At 36.2% G+C, this 25,305-nt stretch overlaps 1 protein-coding gene across 5 annotated transcripts in view; it reads left to right on the forward strand.

Moving 5' to 3' along the window:
• ADGRB3 (adhesion G protein-coupled receptor B3) overlaps positions 1–25,305 on the forward strand; it is a 472,696-nt gene that overhangs the window by 178,850 nt on the left and 268,541 nt on the right. For 3 of the 5 annotated variants that reach the window (XM_075747416.1, XM_075747418.1, XM_075747417.1), the window contains exons 3-4: positions 14,268–14,378; positions 19,557–19,718. In XM_075747416.1, coding sequence (XP_075603531.1) covers positions 14,268–14,378; positions 19,557–19,718 — 273 coding nt within the window. Of the gene's footprint in view, positions 1–10,270; positions 10,325–14,267; positions 14,379–19,556; positions 19,719–25,305 lie in introns of those variants that run through there. The other 2 variants (XM_075747420.1, XM_075747419.1) reach the window with 2 other exon arrangements.

The raw sequence follows: 25,305 nt of genomic DNA on the forward strand, positions 1-25,305 counted from the left end.
CTCCAAATTCTGTTTTCCAAGACATATGAGAGGACCTGCTCCTTACAGAGGCCACGAGAGTAACCAGAAGGAACTTCCTACCAACAATTTCCCCTTTGAAATAGTGGTGTTTCTGCAGGCTCTTTACAACTTGGTCAGAAACTCTCCCCAGATCCTCAGTTTTCAAGACTTTTTATTTAGAATCCCTAAGCTGTGTTTTGACTACCAGAGTTAGGGAGTTAACTGGCCAAAGAAATATTGCACCTCTCCAACTATTAGTCCCAATTCTGGATCTACAGCTAGTTGTGAAACTCGTGTGGGACTCAAAATTTACTTCAGCTGTAAATAGCAGCTAAGGGGTTTGTCTTTCCTCACACGAAGAGAGTTATCTCTAGAGCTAGCAATAATTACCTGATTTAACAGTTTACATCTTATTCATATACTTCAAGTAGCACCTTCTTTTCAGACTAATATTCGTGTACTTGTTGATTGCTACAGACATATGTCCAGAAGAGCACCAGTAGTCCAGTGATCACATGTAAATAATTTTTCTCTCCACAAGTGTTTTACTATTTTTAATAAATTCTTGCTTTTTTTTAGCAAACTGCCCAGGTCCTGCCGCAGGAATGTAACAAAGGTATAGTGGCTGACATTCCTAACTTCAGTGTAGTATGTACCCAATGCATACAACCGTACCATTTCACGCCAATACCAATGATGGGCCTTGGGGTAATAAGAGAACAGCAGAGGGCAACAACAATAAGAAAAGACATTGTCCCAACTGGCACTTTTTCTCCTGGGTTATTGTACCATCTCATTTTTAATATTGGGAATAATTTATTGTCATTACCTTTTAAAAGACTGCCACTTTTAGAGGCAAATCCAAGCTGACCTCATCATTAATAAGGATATAGTGAAATCACACTTATACTAGTTGTAATTGTTCCTATAATCTAAAGGATTAAATTGTATGGATATGCATAAGAATCCATACAGTCTAACAGAACATAGAGAAAAGAGCTAGAAAATCATTATTTATTATTCTAGGTCTGTCAGTCCTGTGTGCTGCTCACAACCAGAGGAACTAATCTGTCTGGAGCCAATTCTGCTCACTCGGCAGTTATACACACATTTAATTCCATGATTTCATGACTTCTGATTTACACTGGTGGAGGTGAAATTCCTGTCATTTGTAGGTGATGTTAATCTGATGTTCAGTATTAAAACCACAACATGAGGCAGAATGAGACTTGTTTATTCTTTTAATAGTGGAAAAGAATAATTGAAATGCACCACATAAAGTGATCAAAATTATATATAACTGCTAACTGTGATTACCAATATAGGGGGTTGTTTATTAGCATTAACGAATTTTTTTTGACAGAATCTGTTACATAAAAAATTGCTTCTTCATGTCTTTTGGGAACTTGTAATGATTTTTTAAAAATATAAATTACATGGAAGTAAGAAATGGGAACATCTGTTCTATGGCCTAAACTCTATACATGTGCTGTCATGTGGCACCAAGCCCTTTTCCCAGAGGTAGATCTTGTGCACCCAGACTATCCTTTTGAGATGTTTTGCATATGTTAGCATGTGGGCATTTGTATATGCGTGTCTTGCATCAATGGATTCTGCAGTTATCCTGGGAAATAAACTGCTCTGACTGTAGATATAACTACCTCAGGGCTCCAGAGTCAGTTCTGGCACAGAGCACTCCAGTTCAGTCAGGCTTTGCAGACCCGTTGCTGCAGCACTTTCAAAACCTTCATTAAAACTAATGGAACGTTACTTTTGAAATGTAGGATTCCTTGAAGAGATTTTAGTGGAGTTTGCTACTTATATGTCACGAAAATAATGATTTTTAAAGACTAGAATTGTATTCTTATTTGCTAGAACTTGTTTCTAAAATTATAAGATTTTAGTTTTTAGAAGTACTTTATTTACTCTGAGATGTGAATGAATACCAAGTTGAAGTAACTTTTTTTTTTTTTTTTTTTTAATAAAATGAAAAGATCAAACTTACGTATATCCTGGAAAATGTAAAAAATTATTCCACAAGATCACTATAGAATGAGTAGTCTCTGTATTACATCTAGTTAGGATTCTTTTTGTGTGGTCTTCTTCTGAGAACTGGTACCTTGTGAGATCCAACATTAGCTTTCCAGGCTATATAACATACTCTTTATGACTAGATGAAGCAAATAATACACGCTGTATAATTTTTGTTGTAAACATAGTGGGGGGTTTTCTGAATTTTCTGAATTTGTAAACTGTTCTGCCTTATTCTGTTTTTGAAGTTAACCGTTAACCACTTAACTGAATATGATGTCTAATCTGTTCATTGTGGTAGTAGTGGTGGAGCCATGGTAGTCTAAGTACATAAGCAAGGCAAGGTTTGTAAGCGGCAGTAATTGCCTAGGAGCTTGAAGTTTGATGCTTCTTCTTCAGAGCTGAAAGCTTGTATGCCCCAAATCTGCCTATTTCCCCCCAATACTTTAGCTGTTCTAAACAAAATGCATTATTTCCACCTACAAACACTTCCTCTATTCCTCAATACCCACTGTTTTTTATTTTCAGTTTACAATGCATATTGGCTAGCTGTGACTAGACATACTGCTTTTATAGTTCTGATTCTGAGTCCTGATTGTACAATCAGAGTATATATTAAGTATCTAGTGAGCACAATTTAATTTATTGATTCAGAATTTGCTTACCATAAATATTCCATTATACATGCTTACAGTAGACTGTATTTGAGAACACTTCTTTCAGGTAACTAAATCATTAGAATATTTTCAGAGACCCAAGACACAAGAGGCAAAACCATAATTTGAATCAAATTCAATTTTTTGCTTGAAAATATCTCTGTTTAAAAGATATTTTTGTAGTTATTTTACTGAGCTCCCTAGCAAACCCATTATTTTCCAGCCCTTTCCAGACAGCAGAGTAGAGGCAATGATGTGAGAGATTTATAGGATATCTGTGGGCAGATGTGCAAGTAGCTCTGCAGAGAATTCAAAAAGGGTTCATAGTTAGGAGCAGCATAATGAAATTCCAGTCTTAAGCCATGATACACATCCCAGTTGTAGGTCTCCAGCTGTTAAGAGAAAGTCTGTTTGACTTTCTGTGGTCTGTAAAACACCACTAAACACAGAAGTCTCCATGAAAGACATACTAGTTTATCTATGTCCATAAGCAATAGTCATTCTGAGAATGCATTTACATAAGTTACAGTCAGAGTTCTCAGCTTAATGAGTATCGCAAACTCCAAAGTCCTAAGTCCAGGACTAAATGTCTTCACTGAAAAAATCCCTGCTTGCAATCTCCAGACATTAATATATGTTGACTATTGGCATCATTTCTTCAAATGATGGACCATGATGAGCTAAGACAGATTTTAGGTAACCACATCACACATTATGCTGACAAGCTGAAATGAGTTACATGAGTTGTATCTTGTGCAGTGTTGTGGTTTAACCCGGCTGGCAGCTAAAACAACCACATAGCCATTTGCTCAATCCCCTCCCCACAGTGGGATGGGGGACAGAATCGGAAAAAAAGGGTAGAACTCGCGGGTTGAGACAAAGTCAGTTTAATAGGCCAGAAAAGGAAGATAATATTAATATTAATATAATTATATTAATAACAGAATATACAAAACAAGCGATGCACAGCACAATTGCTCACTACCTGCAGATCACCAATGCCCAGCTAGTTCCTGTGCCATGGTCTAAATCCCTGGCCAGCTTCCTCCAAGTTATATGCTGAGCATGACGCCATGTGGTATGGAGTATCCCTTTGGCCAGTTTGGGACAGCTGTCCTGGGTGTGTCCCCTCCCAACTTCTTGTGCACCCCCAGCCCTCTCACTGGCAGGGCAGTACAAGAAGCTGAAAAGTCCTTGACTTGGTGCAAATATTGCCTAGCAACAACCAAAATATCAGTGTGTTATCAACATTATTCTCATCCTAAATCCAAAAGACAGCACCGTACCCACTACTAGGAAGAAAATTAACTCTATCCCAGCCAAAACCAAGACACACAGCCATCAGGGAATAGGTGTTTTATAATGATCCTTATTATTAACATTTGTAGGGGAAGCACCCACAATTCTCCATAGAGAATTAACCTCCATTAACCATTCTGGAGGTCAAAAGGTATAGATTGTTGCAGTAACATTTGCAGGAGATGCATGAGAATTTTAAAAGAAGTGATTCAAGTTTCTGACATCATGTAGGGATGTAGAAACAATGAGGATACTAAAATCAGTTACTTCGATGTGTATTGATTAAAGACAGGCCCTTCCACCTCTGAGGATGATACCACTTTAGTAGTATCATCTCCATCATTCTCCCTAATATGAGTATCAATGTCATGTTACTAGATTGTGTTTTATATTGCTTTTTAATTTAATCAGAGAACTGGACCAGGAGGCACTTTTCCATGATTGAGTAGAAATCTCTGTCACAGCTACAGAACAGCATTTTTAAAAGTTTTAAATAATATGTATATTGCAAAAAAAACCCCAAGTATACTGATGGCCCTCAGAGTAATCTGTGCATTTTGTAGACCTGTAGAGCATCATTATCATAGTCTCACTAATTCTAATGGATTCATTTTCTCCACCTAGTAAAGTGCTGTTGTTCCTATGTTAAGAATAGCACATTATGATCAGATAGATTATGCCCATCAAATGCATCTGCTCTTCAGTCAATTTTTCTGCTATCATTTTTTATATGTTGGCATTAGGTATTTCATCTGGTGTTAAGTAGGAGAGAAATCTTCACCTCCGCTATTCTTTAATGCAGCTTTCGGGGTGAACTTCCCTAAGAGGTGGTTGACAAGCTATGCATTAGCTCAGATTTGCAGTTGAATAGTTCATTTGCTTTCATAGAGGCATTGCACGGGCAGCACCTGTCAAATAAGTCAACCACGTGGTCTTCTCTGACACTATGGGCCATAGGGATAGGAAGGATGTGTTAGCAGATGTGCTTAGATATTTTTTCTAAGTGTGGATTATATAAGAGTGAAGAGAACACTGCTTTTTAGCCTCAGTGTCATATCTGGGTCCTTAAAACCATTAAATGAATTCCTGAGTCTGACCCTGAAATGAGAATCTCGGAGACCTAGAAAAGTGTGCTTTTACTAAATCCAGTGAAAACATCTAATGGATTTTCAAAACATCTTGAAAGATGTAGGTCCAAGTGATTTTCATTGATATTTTTCAGGTAAATCTTTTATGTGCTTTGCTATTTAAAATCCCATGCATATATTTCTGAAGGAAGGATTTAGTTATTGAGAAAATTTGTTCTGAAGTTTAAATTTTGAATAGCTGATTTTCCTTTCATTTGTGTTGTGTTTTTTCCATTAAGGTAATTCTGTTGACTAGAGAAGAGCTATTTGTGAGTCATATTTGTTAAGGCCATCGCTGTCACCATAAGAGTTCAGAGAGATCTTACGTCACCGTAACAGACCTTTTAAGAGGTTCCAGGTCCATTCTGGAAATGATTGCAACACTCTACCTGTCAGGGGCTGTGCCATACACACATCTCCCACGATGAACTGGGTGGAATAGTATGTTTGAAATCTCATGTGTGTCATTGTTAACCCACCAGTGATGGTAGCAAAGGCTACGTATCCTTGCAAACAGGTTGTTTAAACCTCTTCGCTCAGAGTAGAACTATGGTTTTGGAAACGACCTTCTAGACCATGCCCTGAGCTGACAAAATTTGGCCTGGCTGGGTAGAACCAGGCCAGGTTACAGCAGCCTAGGCTCTTGTCCTTCCCTTCCCTTCCCTTCCCTTCCCTTCCCTTCCCTTCCCTTCCCTTCCCTTCCCTTCCCTTCCCTTCCCTTCCCTTCCCTTCCCTTCCCTTCCCTTCCCTTCCCTTCCCTTCCTTTCCCTTCCCTTCCCTTCTCTGCCCTCCCCTCCCCTCCCTTCCCATCCTTTTCCCATCCCCTTTCCTATCCCTTTCCCATCCTCTTTGCTGTCCCCTTTGCTGTCCCCTTTCCGGTCCCCTCTCCTCCCCTTCCCCCTCCTCCCCTTCCCTTCCCCCTCCTCCCCTCCCCTCTCCTCTCCTCTCCTCTCCTCTCCTCTCCTCTCCTCTCCTCTCCTCTCCTCTCCTCTCCTCTCCTCTCCTCTCCTCTCCTCTCCTCTCCTCTCCTCTCCTAAAATTTCACAGCTACCCATGATGTCTGCATACAGCCAGCCAGCTCTGTGGTACCACAAATGATAAAAATGTAATGTGCAAAATTCACATCCTCTTGTGACACTTCTTCTGTCTTTATTACTCTTTTGTAAAAACAATTTAGGAGACTTAAACAAGGACAAGAAAATGCTCTTAAAAACACATGCATTTTCATTTAGCTTCACCTATTAGTTTTACCGTTCTAAAAAACAACCCCACACTCAGTTTAACTGTGCTTAGTGAGTAGAGTTTGCAGTACCTATTATTTAAAACATTGATTCTTGTTCCTTCTCTTCATACACCTTGGGAATCTTTCACAGACTGTGAACTTCCCTGTCATAAATTCATAGATAATTCATCTCAAATTTTAATGAATGCTGCTATCATTTAGAAAAGATTAGGCAACCATCTGCAGGAATGTCTGTGGTAAATAGTTGCAGGGCAAGGAAATAGTCTAGATGTCCTTGTGAATCCTGCTTTCTACAGTTACATTTACTTACTTTTCAGTGTTTCTAGAACAGAAAAGAAAGAGAATGAAATTATTGAATTCAGGAATAGCTTAGAAAATTACTCTCTTGAGTTGTAAATGTATAGAGCAATAAAGAGGCACATACTAGCTTGTGTGTAATATCTAGGTAGCTTGCTGCAGTCTTCGGTAAAAAGCAATTGTTTATATAAAAATGCTACTATTCTGATTAACTACTGCACTGGCTAACCGTATCAATAATTCAATTAATTAAATATATGACAGAAGCAAAATACTTAATGCAAAAGTAAAATAGTATGAAATATAAAAAAGCAATGAAGATACCAAAGTATTATTATGATACTATGATTTAAATTTTTAAAGGCTGTACATGAATAAGTTATTATAGTAGAAACATTAAAATGATGAGAATACTACAAGAGAATGCATTAAAGGTCTTTCATTAAATCCCTCCCTCCAAAATAAATAAAGGTAATCCCCTGTGTTTTCATTCTTTAATATGTTATTGCATCCATGAATCTCTTGAGAGAACAACAGGGACTATGAGAGAACAATACAGTGCTGAATTTAGAGGATTTAAATGTTAAACTTGATAATGTAAATTTCCTTTATCAGTTTTATTATTTTTATTTGAATACAAACATTTTGGGATGGATTGCTAGGGACATATTTGGATGGGAAAAATGTGAACTACAGAGATCTGCATACTGGCCATGATAATTACAAAATATGTCAGATTTAGTAGAGATATAAATGGGTAAAGCTGCAGTTTGGGCTTTCATTCACCCCTCCTTTTCCTCTTTGCTTAGTTATAATTCTGCAAAGCACATGTGAAAACACACTACCTGCTGTAGTGACATTTTACATTCATTTTGAACATTTATGAGTCACTTCACTAGATTCACATGCTCAGTTTCTCCTGCCTAGGTATAAGATGATGAGCAATTGGGCCCAGGAAGGCAAGTAATAGAGCTTGCACAGTTTCAACATTCTGTGCACATGCAAAATGAATAAATATTACATCTTTATGATATTCTTCACTGACCAAATCTATAACCATGAATAAACAGGTTCAGATCCCATCGAAGATAATGGCTGGCCAAGAGAGTCATGGCAAAGATGCTCAGAGAGACAGCAGATTCCATTGCCACAAGAAAGTCTAGCTCATCAGGATTTGTGCTATAATTTATATTTTAATTCAGTAATATTTCATTTCTTATGTCATTAAAAATAGCAGCAGTAGCATTAATCCAACATTATTTCCTAGGAGCAAATGGGTCTCCCTAGAGACAAACACAAACTAATTACCTATGTACAATATGTTGACTGTTTAGAATACATAATTATATTCCCTAATTTTTTGAAAGATGAAAGAGTGCATACGTATATGTATTAGTATATCTCTGTGTGCAAGAGAAAGGAAATCTTGTGTATAATTTCCTACAAATGTTAACCTATCTTTTTATTTTACTTGTTAAAACGCAAGAGTATTATTATAATGCAAGAAATGACTTTGTTAGTACAAATACTATTGCCTTTCAGATTTCTACTACTATTAAAATCCTCTCCATGTTTTCATGAGTAATAGGATATCTTTCTCACTATGTTCATGAATACAGCTCAGTTCAGATCTTAATTCACTCTAGTGAAAGAAATTATTCCATTCAGTTTGAAACTGGTCAAAGCTCTTCTATACCGTTTAGGAGTGCCAAAAGAGTACTTTTTATGGGACCAGGATCTACGCAGGAAGTAGGCAAAGATTGTTTTAAGAATGTTTTCCACATTTGCTAAGAAGAGGTTCCCATGGAAATCTAATTCAGCTAATAGCTATGTTACCATTTTGGCAACTTGCCTGCCTGGTGAGGAAATATCATTTTAAAGGGTTCCTATAGAAAGCCATAGCTTAAATCTGTACTGCAGAGTGATGATGTCCACTGATGCCCTGAAGCCCTGTGTCCTGCCAATGCAGCATTTGAGAACAAGTGCTTCCTTGTGGGGCCTGGGTGCCCTGCTACAGTGAAGCAGGGCTGGAGACGGGGAAGGGAGTGCTCCTGGGATTTTATTCTCCTTTGTCACAGGGTTTATCGTAAGGGGAAAACAACTGCAGCTCATGTTTTGTTTGATTTGGGTGGTTGGGGGGGGGGGGGGGGGGGGGGGGGGGGGGGGGGTGTTTTGTTGTTTTTTTTTATCTCCAGTCCTACAAAAGAAGAACTAAAAAAAACCGACCCAGAAACCCCTCAGTCCTTTGAATGTAATGAAATTATTGTAGATACATATATATGAGAGAGAATTTTATAGTGAAAAAGAAAGTCCCAGCTTCTCAATTCAATGCAAAATTGTGCTTCTAAGTCAACACACATTCTGCCATCTAGTGACCAGAAGAAATTGTACTGACCAGCTGCAAGTGTGACAAGAAACCCCAAGTACTGCTACTACCGCATATTGCACTAGTATCTTTATGGGAGAAACTATAGAATGGGCTATGAAGACATTAAATGTGCAGGAAACTTCTTCAAGCTCCTGGAAGTCTGTAATTAATCAAATCTATTGAAATCATTCAATAGCTCAGTCCAAAAATTAATTGAAACAAACTGGTTCTTTATATATTTCTATAGGCCTCTTTCTTCCTTTCGCCCTCTGCACTCCCTCCTTCCCACTGGGGACTTAGATCAGCATTTTGCATAATTTCTGGGAAAAACGTTTGTGTGCTGGCACAGAGAGGATGCCACGCTACTGCACGTGAGACAGTTTGCAGTAATGCACGTTCTGACTGCAAGGCCTTTAATATTCATTCCGTAGTCAAGGGTAATTGAAAACACTCATTTGACTATTTACAGTTCAGGAGTGGATAGGATCGTATGAAGAGCACTGCCGGAGTGCTGTGGGTGAGAGAGTAAAATGACAGTGGCTTTGGGGAATCGATTGCCTTTTCTTGCTTTTAAGGTTCTGATCAGCCTTCAGGGAGCTGCTCACCATCTCACCTTCCAGGGGGCTCAGTACAAGCCGAGGATGCTCAGTAATTCTCAGAGGTTGCTTTGCATTTTGTACGCCCTGAAGGGATAACCCTAAAGGTCTCAGAATCACTTTTTTTAGTTCAACAGTTCATTTGTGCAGTTGTCACCAACTACTATGATGAAAAAGGCTTTTTTTAAGTTAAGGCCAGCGTGTTCTGTGCCATTAATAGCACAATTCATAGTAGATGGTACACCTATAGCCAGATCAATACATTTACACTGTGAAGTTCCCGTGAAATGTGACATGAAAATAACCATAAGAGCCAAACCAACATGGTTTATAATGTCATCTGATGACTAGGATATATATGTAAGAGGCTTACAAATATTATTAAACAGCCTAGGCATAAAATCTGTTTGACGTGTACCTTAACTTTAATGATTATCCACTTGTCAAAAAGCAAAGACTAGCCATTGGTGAGTAGAACCTTGCAAAGCCGGTATTTTTCTTTTGTATTACTGAGTCTTCCTACTTTGCATTTTTATACTGTTAACAGATGTTTTTTCTTCTTTGTTCCTACAGAGAGCACATGGCACCTCTCTTCTCTCCTAAAAACGTACACCTACATTGGCCGCAAGATTTTAGCTTCTCCTTTAAAAACTAAAAAGGTTACTCAATAGGACTAAAAATTCCCATAACATAACATAAAAATAAAGGTAAAGCCAATGGGACTACAGATAAGAGTTGTTGTAAATAATACTCAACTGTAAACTCTGGAATTTCAGAAATCATTGCTATTTTTTTTCCACTCCTAGAAGGCATGGAACTATATTACATGCTTCAGAGTTACATGTAAAATGAAATGATAAATCACATCCATATTCAGATATATGCATTGCTAAAATAGTTTCAAGTATTGATCCATTGTGTACAGCTGAGGAGAGAAAGAATATGCATCCTATTGCAGGAAACTGTTGTGCTTCCATAGCCACCAAAGGACCACTGACAGCAGGATAAATTCTTTTATCAGATAACTAAACCTCAGATTTTCTACCACAAATGTTTGGATTATGTTATGATTTGTTATAAGTCACTGTCTGGTTAAAATGATCCATTCAAGGTTCCCCATAATGCCGTTTGCTATTTACATTTTGAGATATTTCTTTATGAGTTTTATTGTCGTGCAGGTAGATTATAGCATTAACAATGTAATAAAAAGCATTAAAACCTTTCATGTTTCCAGGTCTAACTTAGAGTCACACTGGCGATTTCTGGATCAGGCCATGTACCTGTCTGCTGCTGAAATGATTCATTGTTCCTCTTTATTTAATGAAACAATCTGATTAATATCAATGTTTGAGGTAAAAGCAGAGAAGGACTGTCCTGTTCCACCCACAGGAAAATTAGGACAGGCTTCACTAAAAAATTCTGTTCAGAAACGGATGTCTGCAAAAATACCACCTTCTGGGTTAGAAAACTGATTTTCAGCAGCAAGAACTAGATAAGAAGAGTGAGAATGAGAAAAATTCCTTTACTCAGAATTTCAGTTCAAACATCCAATATTATACCCCAGACATCAGGTCTTGAGTCATGCTGCCTTGACCTTGCAGGACACTTTGATGGCAGATGCTGTCTAGAGTAAGATGGTTCCTATCACCTTTTCCAAACAAACAGGTCCTTGAAACTGCTGTGCCATTTAGTCATACTTTAGGCTGACTTGGGTTAAAATGCTTTCCCAGCCCAGAAAGCATTTAAACACTTCTCCTCTGTGGAGTTTTGAGGGAAAACAAATGCATAACTGGTTCATCCTCTGCATTCGTTATTTAGCAAGGAGCTGAAAATGGAGAAAAGTTTTATTCTATTTAGTAGTTTTGTAAACTACGGCAGTCATTTAAGTAAGATACTTTATTACAAAATGCTTCTTAAAAAATGCATTACTGTTGAGCTTCTTAGATTAAGCAATTTTGAGAGCACTGTTTGTACTTAGACGCAGAAACTGGACACTTCTGATCCCATTACGAAAATGTACTTGACCCTTATTTTTCTTTTCTTACAAGGCCTGAATTTTAATGAGGCCTTAAAGCCCTCACCCATGCCAGTACGCTGCATTTCCTGTTACCGCTTTTGTTCTCATGCGGCATTTGGTTAAATACTTCAGCTGAATATGAAAATGAGAGCACTGCATAAGTCTGGTTCCGTTTTTTGACAAAACTTGTAAAGAAGTATTTTTATCTTTGTTATGAAACGTTTATCTTTTATCTATATTTATATATTGCCTCTATAAATGTGTAATATATCAAAGGGAGATTAGTTGAAAAGTGCATCTCAAAGACCATTAGAAATAGTTGGAGTTGAATGTGTAAATTGAAAATGTGTTATCACTAAGTGGAAAAATGAAAAAGTCGAGGCACGATTAGATCCTGCATCAACAACTTGTATTTTATTTTGCTTGGTGATATTCGTGAGTAACTCCATCCCTGTGAATGGAGCTACACCAGGTCTAAACCACAACCTTGAAAACTGATCTCCCAGACTTTCCTTTGCCTCTTCACCAGAGGTCTCTGTCCTGCAGGACACTGCACGTGCCTGCGCCCAGCAAGGGATGCTGCGGGACTGGGACCGGAGCTTTCACCGCCTCCCTGTATGCCTCTGGAAAGCCTTCCTCTAGCAAAGGTCTCCCATTATTGCACTCTGTTTGTAACTTCAAAAATAAAATCAAGTCTTCTGCAAGAATGGTGCCAGGTACTCTAAGCTGCCTGACAAGCAGGCAGCACGCAGGCAGCAAACTCAGAGCAAACATGCCTCGCTCTCACAGCCTCTTCAAGGGGAAATCTATGCACAGTCTCGTGTCCTTCACCGTGTTGTTTATTACAGTTTAAATGGTCATCTGTACCGCACCTTGTAAAAACGGTAAAACTGTAATTCTAATCTTAATTTGCATTAGAATATTGATTGTAAAACTTGAATTACAGAAAGAGATTTCCCACAGAATAAAAAGCTATCTTAAATCAGAGGAGCTGTAGAAGAGGTGTCTTTCGTAAAAATATATTCATAAAATTTTATAACACAAATATGCATGTATACACATACATATATGTATGTATTATATATACGTATGTGTATATAATTTAATTATCTTTATATGTATTTCTGGGATGTATTAAAAATGTTGAATGTTTAATTCTCAAAATATATTTTATTAATTAGATTTTCAAATATTCTCTTTAGAATGCAAACTGCATTGCTGTTCTCAAATGAATAATTAAATTTAAATTTTAAGTGGTGCCATTAATGAATATTTACAAAAAGAAACACTAATTTGGAGAAATATTTTAATAATTTACTAGAAAGGAAAAAAAAAAAATCTCTACTGATTGACCCCTTAAAATACATTTGCCTTTTATTACATCTTTATTCTAAATAGAAATTTTAAAATGTTTATTTTATTGATTTATCAAAACAATGTGTTTGCAAAGAATATTTATTAGTAGCATTTACATTTTATATAATATTTTGCATCTTTTGAGGCAGGAAGGTAAGTTTTATTATCTTCATGACTTTACAAATTGGGGAGAATTTTGAATTTTGCATTTGCAAAGTAACCTTCCAGCAGAAAGGTATTTTTTAATGTTTATAGTCCTAGTGCTTCAGACACCTTCTGCCTCATCAGAAAATTCATGTGGTTGTAGTTGAAGTAGCTTCAATGTTAACCCATGGTTCCCAGCATGGGCTTCCTAAATTAAAGTCCCAACAGAAACTGAGTATTTACCACCCATCTGTGTGTGCCTGGGAGGACCAGAGGGAACTGTGCTGAAGATGTAGCAGTCCCTCTGTGCAAAGGACCCTCCACATTTCATCAGAGAAACGAAAAATGGAGTCGGAGGTAGAGGGCTTGGAGGCTTGACCAGGACCAGAGAGGGAGAAGGACAGCAGTGATTGATAGAATAAAAAAATCAAGTACTCTTGTCTCCCACACTCTGGGCCTTTATGTCATTGATTTTTATGTAGATGTCCCTATTAAAATCAATGGGGACTTCTTTTTAAATACTGAGGGCAAGATATAACCTAGAGTCTTTATAACCAAGAGGTTTCAGAAAAGGAACAGTTCGCAAACACTTGTTCTGCTGGATTCAGCCTAAAAATTAAGCAGTTTGTTGGCTAAATTATTATTATTATTTCACATTGCCACCATTCCCAAAGATGACTCGTTATCTCTGTTGAAGGCTTGGTCAGCCTGCAAGACGAGTGCAGAAATAGAAGTTCTCTGGAGGAGCAGCAGGCTCTGCCATACAGCAGCAATGTCTAACAATGTCACAATAATTTTCTGGTGTGGTTTGCACTGATTCAAAATACAGGAATAAAACGTCTGCATTTGAATTATTGTTTTTGTCCCATGTCGTACAGCTGATTTATAGTATGTGTCACTACATTGAATGTTGGTTCATATGATAAAATTATGTTTGAAACTCTGCAGACACAAATTTAAGTATTTATTAAAAGCTGAGTGTAGCAAAGTTAAGTTGATGTTAACTGCCATGATCACTTGCCTGACTTACCAGCAACTTCCAGGTATGTTTAGGAACATATTGCATGAGACAGTATGTGACTTTTGAGAAATGTCTACACACAAGCTTTCATAAACCTTTATTCTGTCTTTAGAATTTGGAATGATGGGAGATCATACAATTAAAAGTCAGCGACCTCGATCTGTTCATGAGAAAAGGGTCCCTCAGGAACAAGCTGATGCTGCTAAATTTATGGCACAAACTGGTAATACATCAGTTACATTTTTCTATTTACTGTTGTTAATTTTAGCAAAACCACTGCATGTTTCCATAATCTTTTGCTGCATATTTGTCAGTTTTCTAAGCTGATACTTTTTTTGAATCATTTTTTTTTTCACCAGTTAAAGTCCATAAATAAAGTAGCTGAGAATTAGGTAGGTCATACAAAAACGTGCGCTGTGAATGTGGATACTGAATTGTTTAGTGTAAGTATGAATTTCTTTAGTAGTAAAAGCAGTCTCACACGTACAAGACATAGGGCAGCTTACTGTGACATATTAACTTTTTTTTCAAAGAAGATGTTAAGAACATGCTTCAGAATTTCTTTATAAATAGACTGAGGTCTAATCCCAGCTTTAGGCATTTATCAAATTAATTAATTACTAGGGTGACTTCAATGCGCATACATTCAGCATTTACTATCTTCGGCCCAGCACAACGCTCTATTCTCTAGTTTCCAGATTCATAATTGCTAAATGAAATTGGCCGTAAGTAGTTTTTAATTGGATGTGCAAATTATCTAACAGGTTTTCATCTAAAACATATTTTCTAATTTTGTTTGAGCAACTTCATATTCTTTAGATAAAGATACCAAAATGATATTAAAACCTAGAGCTGAAATAATTAAACACCCCCCCCCCAAAAAAAAAAAGCCTGTTTACCAACAGTTACCACCGCAGCCTTTGAGGTCAATGATAAAATTTCAGTGGCGAGTTGAATTAAGCTCTCATACACCAAAACTACTGACCATTATGACATCGGTAATGATCTGGGTATCTGTTGGTAAAATCTCTTCAAGGGTTCCCTACACACTCCATTCCAGTAAGTTACTGTGCTGAAAATCTTGTGCCCCGTAATTATTGTATGGATTTGAAACAACTTACTCTGTATTCCATAGTTACTAACCTAGAAAATATGCCTGCATCAGTCATATGTAATGCTTCCAGGTTTAGATTCACTTTAGTAAAAGAGCTATAATTGCTTCTAGTTATGTTGCATGTTGACTTCCTTAGCAGTAAGGTGCTTTACTTAACAGATTTGCAGAAATCAATATATTAAGTAATCTAAATACATGTACAGCCAATTAGTGTAGATCTGTCTGGTAAAGAATTTAGAAGGGGAAAAAGTCTGTTTCCCTCCTATTAATCTATAGGACTACTTTTATGGCTAACTCCCAGCCAATGCTACTGCAAGCAAACGTAGTGGAAGAAGGGAACCTAGAACCCTCTTGGTCTCCATGCAGTTTTTGTTTAGGCAAGTAGAACTTATTACTTACATACCTAGCTCAGACTTAAAATGTTAGTTGCTTGCTACATAGAATAACACCTTTGCTTTTATGCTGCTTCTTGAATTCATACAATTACTCCACAAAAATAAGTAAGATGATCTGGTTTATTTTCTTATATAGATCCCTAAAACTTTCATATTATCAGGTAAAACTTGTATTTGATAATTTGTAGTCATGCATTGCAGTGCATCTATTATGGGTGTTAGAGAACTGCATTATAAATGCAGCACTTCCTATACCATCACCTTCTGATAGATTGTGTGTGTGGAGAGGGAGATGAACGTTCTAAATTATACAGGCTTGGTTTTCAAGGTCCTGTTCTGAAAGCATGTGAGATGTATCAGCAGAGCATAAAAATTTACATGCCCAACTTTGAGGAAATCTATATTTTACGTACTGTAGGTTAACACATTTTAAGTAATACTGCGCTCTTTTTGGACATACTTACTAATTTTCATCTCTTCTTCATTTTGATTTTCCTTTTAGTGACCATTGCATATTTTCTTCACCTCTAATGCATTCATTTTCTCGTGATATAATTAATGTGATATCTTCTTAAACTGATTCATAAGGTTTTTTCTAACATATCTATCTCATAAATTTACCCATGTACTAAGAAGTCTAATAGCTTTTAAAGTAAATGGATACTGAGTTTATGAGGTCTTTTACATTTTAAACCTGTTTAATATTTTATTTTGTGTAATAATAACACAGATGAAATAGTGCAACAAAATGTTTGTATGGTTTAAAAAGGCAGAGAGACAGGAATAGAGAATTGTCCTGGAAAAGATTGATGCAAAGCATTTATTACTTTTAGAATAGTGGACTTAATCCACTGAATTTTGCTGGGAATGGAAGATTTTTTTAAAATGTGGTATTAAAATATGCATTTTCCTGTTTGTTTGTGAGTGATATGAGGCAGTAAAACATTGCATTTAAAAAAAAATAATTGTATGAATAATTTATTGTCCTATATTTGTCATTTTATGTGTTTGGATTGATCCTTCCCTTAGGTGTTGTGGGATTTAGAGAGTATAATACAGGTAAGTGTTACACAGATCAATGAGGCCTTCCATACAGTAAGTTATGTTTCCTCTTACATGTCGAGCAGCAGGGGAGAATAAGGGCTTGGTAGCTTGCCAATAGTTAATTGGAGATTGTAGGTTTAATATGATGATACAAAAATTTAAGAGTTCTCAAGTAACTGAAAACTAGAAAAAAAATAAAAAGTAGCCCTCTTGAAATTTTCATTTCAGAAAAGAAAAAAATGGAAAACAGATAAAGAAAACAGTGGAAGATGTATTTGCAGATTATGTAGGCAATCTAGGTTTATTCTAGAAAATGAAAAGTCTACATTTGCTTAAATTAAAAATGGTTAACTAAAAATGGTATGACATGTCTGTGAAGATGTTTTCCACTTTTTAAAGATTTTAAAAGAAGTAATAACAATGCTGACAGCAGTACAAAATACTCTGAAAAATTAAAAATTACCAAAAAATCATAATGCATTGTGCAAAAGGAAGCAAAGCAGCTGGTGAGATAAATTCGTTCTTTATTTTCTCTGATTTCACTTTTTTTTGTACCATACATCATGTTAGTGTGGAGGATCTTGCTCCAGCAAATGATTAAGACTTCTACCCTTTACGTATGTTGAAATATATTGCTAGATTCTGCCTTTTGTGAATGGACAGTACATATATACTCAGAACTTTTAATAATTAATATTCATTTCAAAATTAACTCAATACAATCACATTTCTTAGTATCATGTTACTGCCATTTTTCATCATATTCTAAATTTTATCACTTTAAGATATCCAAAATTTAAAATTTTTAATACTTCATTTCTGTATTTTATTAGTTATGCACCGTCACCATGTCTGTGTTGGATAATGGATAATTTACACTGAGTATATATGACTGTTTTACATAATGAGGAACATCTTGAGAAACACAGCTTTGACTTTGTCTGCTGTTTGACCTTTCATCTAAACCATTTTAACAAAGGCAAAGTCAAACTTTAAACATGTAGGAAAAGACAAAAATTATTAGCCTGGAAACCCACAGAGATGCAAGTATTTTTACCATGTGCATAGGGCTTATAGTACATACTGTATAATTGTTACCGCCTAACTAGATATTAGCTATATTTACCATATTATATCATCTAACCTGAACCCAAGCCATGTAACAACTTAATCAAAATGCTAAATTCATATCAGAAAAGTGATTAAAAGAATAAACAGTGCTTAAATTTCTCATTTTTTCACCTAACAAATAAAATGACCACAAAAATCACTTTGGTGAATTTTTGTATGTAAAACAATCTCATAATTTTGTCCTTGTCCATAGAAATTGTTAGAATTGTATCCAGTTTTATGAAAAGCAGAAGGATTTGTGTGCTAATTATAAAGCATTCTGTCTCGTTACCGAATAGGAAGCACAATTTTTTTTAAAGCGTTGAGTAGCCTTAGAATTGCTTCATAGAGGACTAGCAGAGAAAAGCATTTTGCAAAGGTTTCATGCTTGGCCCCTGGAAACAAAAGAAAAAGAGCTTGGGCAGATGCTTGCTGCAAAAGCACGGTTTCAAGAAATAGTGTATCATTTACTGCTTTCTTGGAAGATAGCACGAGTCTTTCTGGTTTGCAGACATTCCCCTGATTGCGACCACTATCGATACTTTTGGAAGACTACAGGTATATTGAGATAACTGAAATGTTAAGCAAGCTCTTCAAGACTGAAGGTTGTATCATGCCACTGATTTTAAAGCAGAAAATCTCATTTGTTTCAAAAAGGACTTAGGTCTAAAAATCAAGGGTATAATAGAGGTTTTCAGTGTGCCATTTTATACTGATTTTTAATTGAAGAAAGTGAACATGAATCCATAATTATTTACTCAAATTGTTCAGTGAGGTATATTCACATTATTTTTGCATCTGCTTTCTGACAATACTCCAGGGATCCAGTCTTCTGAATATGAATGCCTTTGGGATAGGAATTCCAGAATTGTGTATATGGCTGTTCATGGAAACTAAATGTAAGCATTCTTTCCTGAACATCCATGCAAGAAGACTTTATGCATTACTTGCTTTCAGAAAAATAGAAATCATATAATATGCTATCTCTCAACAATAAAAAAATTACGCTATTCAAATGTGTCATATTAATAAATCACATCTGACAATTTTGAACGTAGTGGTAAGTACTCTACTCAGTAATGAGGTCTAGCGCATCCGAGAGTTTAGCACACTTGTAGGTCAAAAGCAAGGAGCAGATCTGTGCAGTAAATGATCAAACCAAAGTTCCCATCCCATAGTTCAGGTTAAAATTTGGTAAGCAAAGTGCTTCTCTTTGCCAGGGAACTGCTCTCAAATGCTAGATGACTCTCCTCTGCTGAAGAAAAGATAAGAAATTAGGGGATTGGTTTGGGTTTTTTTAATCAGAATTCCCTTATTGGTAGAGTTCCTTAAACTATTACCTAGACTTTGTTCTAGAATGATAAGAATAAATATCAGAGATAAATCCTTTGCTATTATATAAAAAGAGTTGTCTATGCTCTTTTAGCGTTCTGAGAGCGATGTTGTTTCTAAAATGTTGAAGGGCAGTAGTTCTCATAAAGTAGTAAATGATGCTAAGCGATCAAAGTGTTTCCCTCTGACAGGCATTATGTGACTGCAGCATTGTAGGTGTCTTTATTTTCTATTCATTGCACATTTTCACAGATGCTTTACTCCATGAACTTTTAAATATTTATTTTGGTGTGGTACTTTTTTCTTTGATTTATAGGAGCAGATGATAATGAGCTTCAGGAAAAAAAAAAAAAGTCTCATTAATACTTATGTCTCTATTCATGTTTGTTTGTTGTCTTGAATACAGGTGAATCTGGTGTTGAAGAGTGGGCCCAGTGGAGTACGTGTTCAGTTACTTGTGGTCAAGGGTCGCAGGTGCGAACCAGAACTTGTGTATCACCTTACGGGACACACTGCAGCGGCCCTTTAAGAGAATCAAGGGTTTGCAATAACACTGCCCTCTGTCCAGGTAGTGTTAGCAGCCAATAAATAAAATTGTGGATGTTTTTGAACTGTATAATGATAAGAATTTAAAACTATATCTTTTTATTATTATTATTTTTAACTTGAATTTCATAAGGGCATATCAGTTAGAGCAGTGAAGTGTAATTCTATTCAGCTGTGAAATTTTGTCGTGTAGATTGTCATTTTTACTTTCAGAACAGTCAAGATATGGAACAAAAGTCCCTTTTTCTGACAGTTTCAGATTTTTAAAAAACGTCTATATTGTCTGATTTTCACGCAGAAAAGAGAAGGCATAGTGTGAGTACAAAATACAAACTAGGGAAGAAATGCAGAACATCAATACATTAAGAAGCAGAGACTGATTAACAGGGTGGGTTAAGTTAAGATATATTATTCGACACTGCAATTGTTTCGCCATTTAGAGTAACGTCTTCTAGGCAATGGGCCAGACAATGTTCTCTGCAAAGTAATGCCTTCATGGACTTGACTTTACATTGTTCTGGCAAGAAAGGGCAACAGCTACCCATCAAAGGAAGAAAGATCAGACAAAAAGTAACTCTCTTACATCTGACACAAGGTAAAGGTCATCAGTATCTTGCATTACAGTTTTCCTACTCCTTTTCTCTCAGACATCTGGACAGAGTTGGAGTTCAGTAGCAGTTATACACTAAGGAGAAGAGACAGGCATGTTTGAGTTAGTTGCTGAAAGGGCACATCTCGTTTTTTAGACTCTACCCGTGTATCTGATTAATCTGGGATGGGAAGCAAAAGGGAAGGCATATGCCCTGCAACTACATTCATTTTCCTCTGCTGCGTCTCCAATGCAAAAAAATTATATGCCTCCCTTCAGATGCAGAAATTCCTTAGCTCTTTGTAACATTTGATCCCAAGAGGGTGGTGAGCCACCTTCAAGTTCTGGGGAAGCCTACTCCATTTTTGAAGTAAACTAGACTGTCATAGGCAGAGAATCCCCTGGAATTTATCTCAATGAGTAGCAGTAATATGTAGAATCAGACTCTCACGTTGTTACTATGTGTTGAAAATTATCCAACGGGAAGTGCATACATGATCCCATCAGAGTTTGTGTATCAGCATTATAACCATTTAGGGAACCTCTGTAACGGAAAGCAACTTAAAAGATTGTACCTAGATAAGCCACCATTGTAATAAGAACTTCTGTCAGCATCTAATGCTTTACTACTGTGCTCTAGATAAGCAATTCACATGGGATTTTCTAATATTTCATGGTAGAAACCCCCAGGCAGGGTTGAATTCGATCGCTTGTAGTGTTTCCATACAAAAATGGCAGCTATTTCTAAAAAGGCTAGGATAGCTTACATTCTGCCAGAGGTGGGTTATATTGCAAAAGAACTCTCAGCTTGAAAGTATAAAAATAAGAAGTGAAAAAAAAAAAAGAAAACTATAAAAGAAAAGAACAAACCTTCCAAACAATCGAAGATAGAGATTCCTTTGAAAGTGCATTAAGCATGAACATGAAAACACACAGTCCAACACTCACAATGAGATGCAGTTCTGCCTGCTTTCTTCCTCATTTTGTATTACCTAAGAAGAGGAAAGGCATTTAAATCACCTCATTTCACAGAATTTCATCTTCATTCTCTCCAGTAAGGAATGAGAACTTTTCATATAAAAACAAACAAACAAACAAATCCATGTAATGCAAAAGCCAAGGTAATTAATCTGCTGTCAAAGTAAACTGGAAAAAACTTAATTCTTAAAAATCACATTGTCTAGAAACTTCTAAACGATGCTCACACAAAAAGACTGCCCCATATTTCTCAGGTCACAAAGGAGCTCTGTCCTTACACGTGAAGGGGTGTCCTTACTCACTTCAGGGTATGGCTTTTGTTTCCAGATACCCAGTATGAGTAATGGCTACCAATTCTCACTGGCTAACAGTGATACTGCCAAGATATTTTCCTTTTCAGATCACCACAGCTGATTCTGATAATCTTTATGTATCTTGAGTTACCTTTCCTAAATAATTAGTCTTCTGGGCTTAATCTTGCATGTTGTTTCACATAATTACAATAATCTTATTAATTTATGTTGGTCTCTGTCTGTCTACAGGGTCACTACTGTGTGGCAGTGTGCAAGATTACCAATTTAGAAATGTGCTTTTCCTAGTCACAGCTCCATTAATTTTTCAAACATCCCTTTAATTATGAGCTTAAATATCCTCTGCCCTCATTATACTATGTATCCTGACTCAGAGAGTTGCATAGTTCAGGATTATCCCTGGTCCATGCACAACAAAATGCGTAGTTTGTACACAAATATAATTAAAACACGAGTGTGATGAACCAATCCAAACATATGCATACATAGCTGGGATCTGGCCTATGTACCCAGACCTATACCACTCATTCCATACAGCTTTTGGACTGTGTTGACACAGCAAGATTTTACATCTTAGAGCATAAATTAGAAGCAATAACCATACAAAAATAACAGTGGTCTCTCCTTGTAACCTAGAACTACAACTACTGGGGCACATTCATTATATGTTTGCATGATTAGTAAAAGGGAGGGGGGAGCATTTTGAGAGTTGGAATAATGTTTCCTAATCAAAAAGTTGCCCCTTCAAAATAAAAAGTATGCAGAATGGCCTACTGCACTATATTTCAAGCTTCTATCCATAAGTTTCAAAAGAAGCTGTTAAACTTGAAAATACCAATGCAAGACTTCCAGAGTATTTTCATCTACTGTCTTCACATACTCCCTTTGGTGTCCAAGATACTTACTGGGATGCTAGGAAATACGTTTCTCTGTGGTCTCGCTGTCCTGGAAAATTTTGAGAATGGGATTCACCAGGTTCATGATTATATATATATATACACATAAACACACACACACATATATATAAGTATTGAAATAAAACCTTAAATTTCAAAATAGTACTCCTAATAATTCAAGTAAAATCATGAAGGAACCATTATTTACATAATTTTTGGTTTATTTATATTTGTTCCAGCCCAATACTATTTCAGGGGCAGGAGTCCATTAGGTTATTCAATCTGTCTTGGAATGAAGAGTGCAGCATAGTAGGCAACAACACACAGTTCAGGTAACCATTATTGCTACTGGTGCTTTTGCAAGCAAGGACATCAAGTGCCACTGATTCATTTCAGCTTAGTAGATCATTTCTAACACAGCTAAAAATTCACAAAGAATGAACATGAATTTCCACGCCTGTAGATCATCTCAGTTAGTTTCTATTTCTCCTTCCCCATTGCCTTCAACACCTTTTACCACAAAATTTAGCCAAAGATCGGGATTTTCAGGCTTATGGATAAAGCAAGACATGGCAGAAGCCAGAACACCCTAAACCATTTCAAACATGTCTATGCTCAGAAGCTATATTGTGGCTGGTGTGATATGCTTACTTATCTCCGTTTTTTTCTCAGAGCTCATTTCAATGAAGTTTAGCCATATCGGTGAAACATTGCACATTTTGATATATTCCATGCCTGCATGGTATACTAACAAAATCGTTACAGAGAAATTAGTCCTGTCTTTTTTAATTCCCATAGCTTTATTGTTAGTAATCTATGGTCTGGAAGTTCAGGCCCTCACCTGAGAGGAAGAAAATAAGAGAAAGGAAAACTTAGGTTTATAATTAGAGAAAGACATGACAGAAGTAGAGTGGCTGTATGGCTTAAACGTGAAAGTTAGGGGGCAGCTGTCAGAAGGTTTGCTGAGTTTATGTATTACGAATTTAAGACAGGACAATTATGAAGGAAACTATAGAACTTAAGTGAGTTTAAAGTTGTGCATACAAACCCTTTAATGAAAAAAAATCCTTTAATGTAGCATCTGCTTATATGCAATTATTCAGCCATATTAAACTATGATACCACTTACAATGAAACATCAATGGCCATAATAGCTTTCCAATATCTGTTCAGTTTAAAGATGAACAAATCAAAAGCATTTAAACGCCAATAAAAATTTCCCAAAATATGCTTGTAGGATGAAGGCCAGCATGGCCTCACGCCTCCTTCTACTTCACAGCAGTTGCGTATTGTGAACATTGTGGGTGTTCACTTCAACATGATTAGGTTCACAGAGTGGCAGAGAGAAGGGAAAGATGCTCTGCAGTAAACCAAACTCGTTGTGCGAGCTATGTTTTTGACAGATAAGTTGGCAATAATCTGAATATTTTTGTCCCAAATAATGAATCTTGCATCTGAAACTGTGTTATAGAAAACAGTAACTCCTCTGTGGGCCAGCTCTCCATCTGGTATAATTTGGCATAGCTCATCTGGCTATATTTCATCAGATGTTATAGGTTTTTTTGCATTTAGAAAATGATATTAGAGAAATAAAATGTAAATGAAATATCAGAAAAGATATTCAAAGGTAAGAAATTTTGAATTAAGATGTTCTGTTAAAGCTGATCTGAATAATACTGAACATTTCTGTGATGCATTGAACAGATTAATTCGCCTTAATATTTATATTCTGACATTGGTTGTTTTCTTAGTGTTATGCCTTTTCCATCCTTGACTTTTTTAGTTATCTGCTAGTTAGAGATATACAAGTCTATACAAGAAGGTACTGTGAAATTTTTACTTAATAAGTAAAATTTGTCATGGAAGATGATTTTGGACACAGCTTACTTTAAAACACAAATAGATAGAGGCTGATGTAAGTTTGAGTCCACCCAAAGTGAAACATTTTGGTTTGGCTTATGTTCAGATCCAAGATCACAAAAGAATCATTCTGTGTTGCTGTTAACATGCAGTCACTCTTGCCAGAAGAGATATACAACCTTTTGGCTCAAGACAGTATCTTCAAAGAGCCCCTCAGCACATGTTTTTGTCATTTTTAAATGAAGACAACTAACTTACAACATTTTGACAGCATCAAATCAAAGCTCCAAATTGAACCTTAGACTTAAATTCAAATGTACCTTGAAAAACCTCAGCCTGTGTCTACATAGTGTCAAGACTTTTCTAAATTATTATTTTCTACAGAATAATCTTTTTCTAACTTGGATTAATTTTGATTTGCTATGTTTTGTACTTTTTTAAGTTCTTCTTGTTACACCTGAGCATCTTAATCAACTATTGTAGTATCAGGAGATGAGATTATATCATTGTTATTACTGACTACAGTTTGGAATCTGATCTGAAAAAATGATTTCTCATTCATTTTGCTCATATGATAAAAAGAGATACGCCCGGATTCAGAATCTAATACTTTGCCAATGAGAAAAAAAAAATCTTCAGATCATGTGGCTGGATCAGAGTAGCTGTTTAAGTACAGTATCTGTTGAGAAAAGATGAAATGTAAGGGATTATATGCAGATAGAGTCATCAATTTACTAGTTTTAGAAGAGTTAGGTTTCCCGGTTTTGACCAAAATGTCACAGTTAATCAAGGTTTCTAAAATAACTATACTAAAATCTGTCACATTAATTTGGAATGTTCCTGAGGGTTTGGTTTTGGTTGGTTGGGTTTGGGTTGGGTTTTTTTTTCCGCTCATATAATGCAGATTGATGTGATATTTAGAATAAGATAATTTTAATAAAACTAGCCATGTAGGACATGGAATAATTATTGTGC

The sequence above is a fragment of the Balearica regulorum genome, chromosome 3 (genome assembly GCF_011004875.1).
Source record: "Balearica regulorum gibbericeps isolate bBalReg1 chromosome 3, bBalReg1.pri, whole genome shotgun sequence".
Classification (NCBI taxonomy): Eukaryota; Metazoa; Chordata; class Aves; order Gruiformes; family Gruidae; genus Balearica; species Balearica regulorum.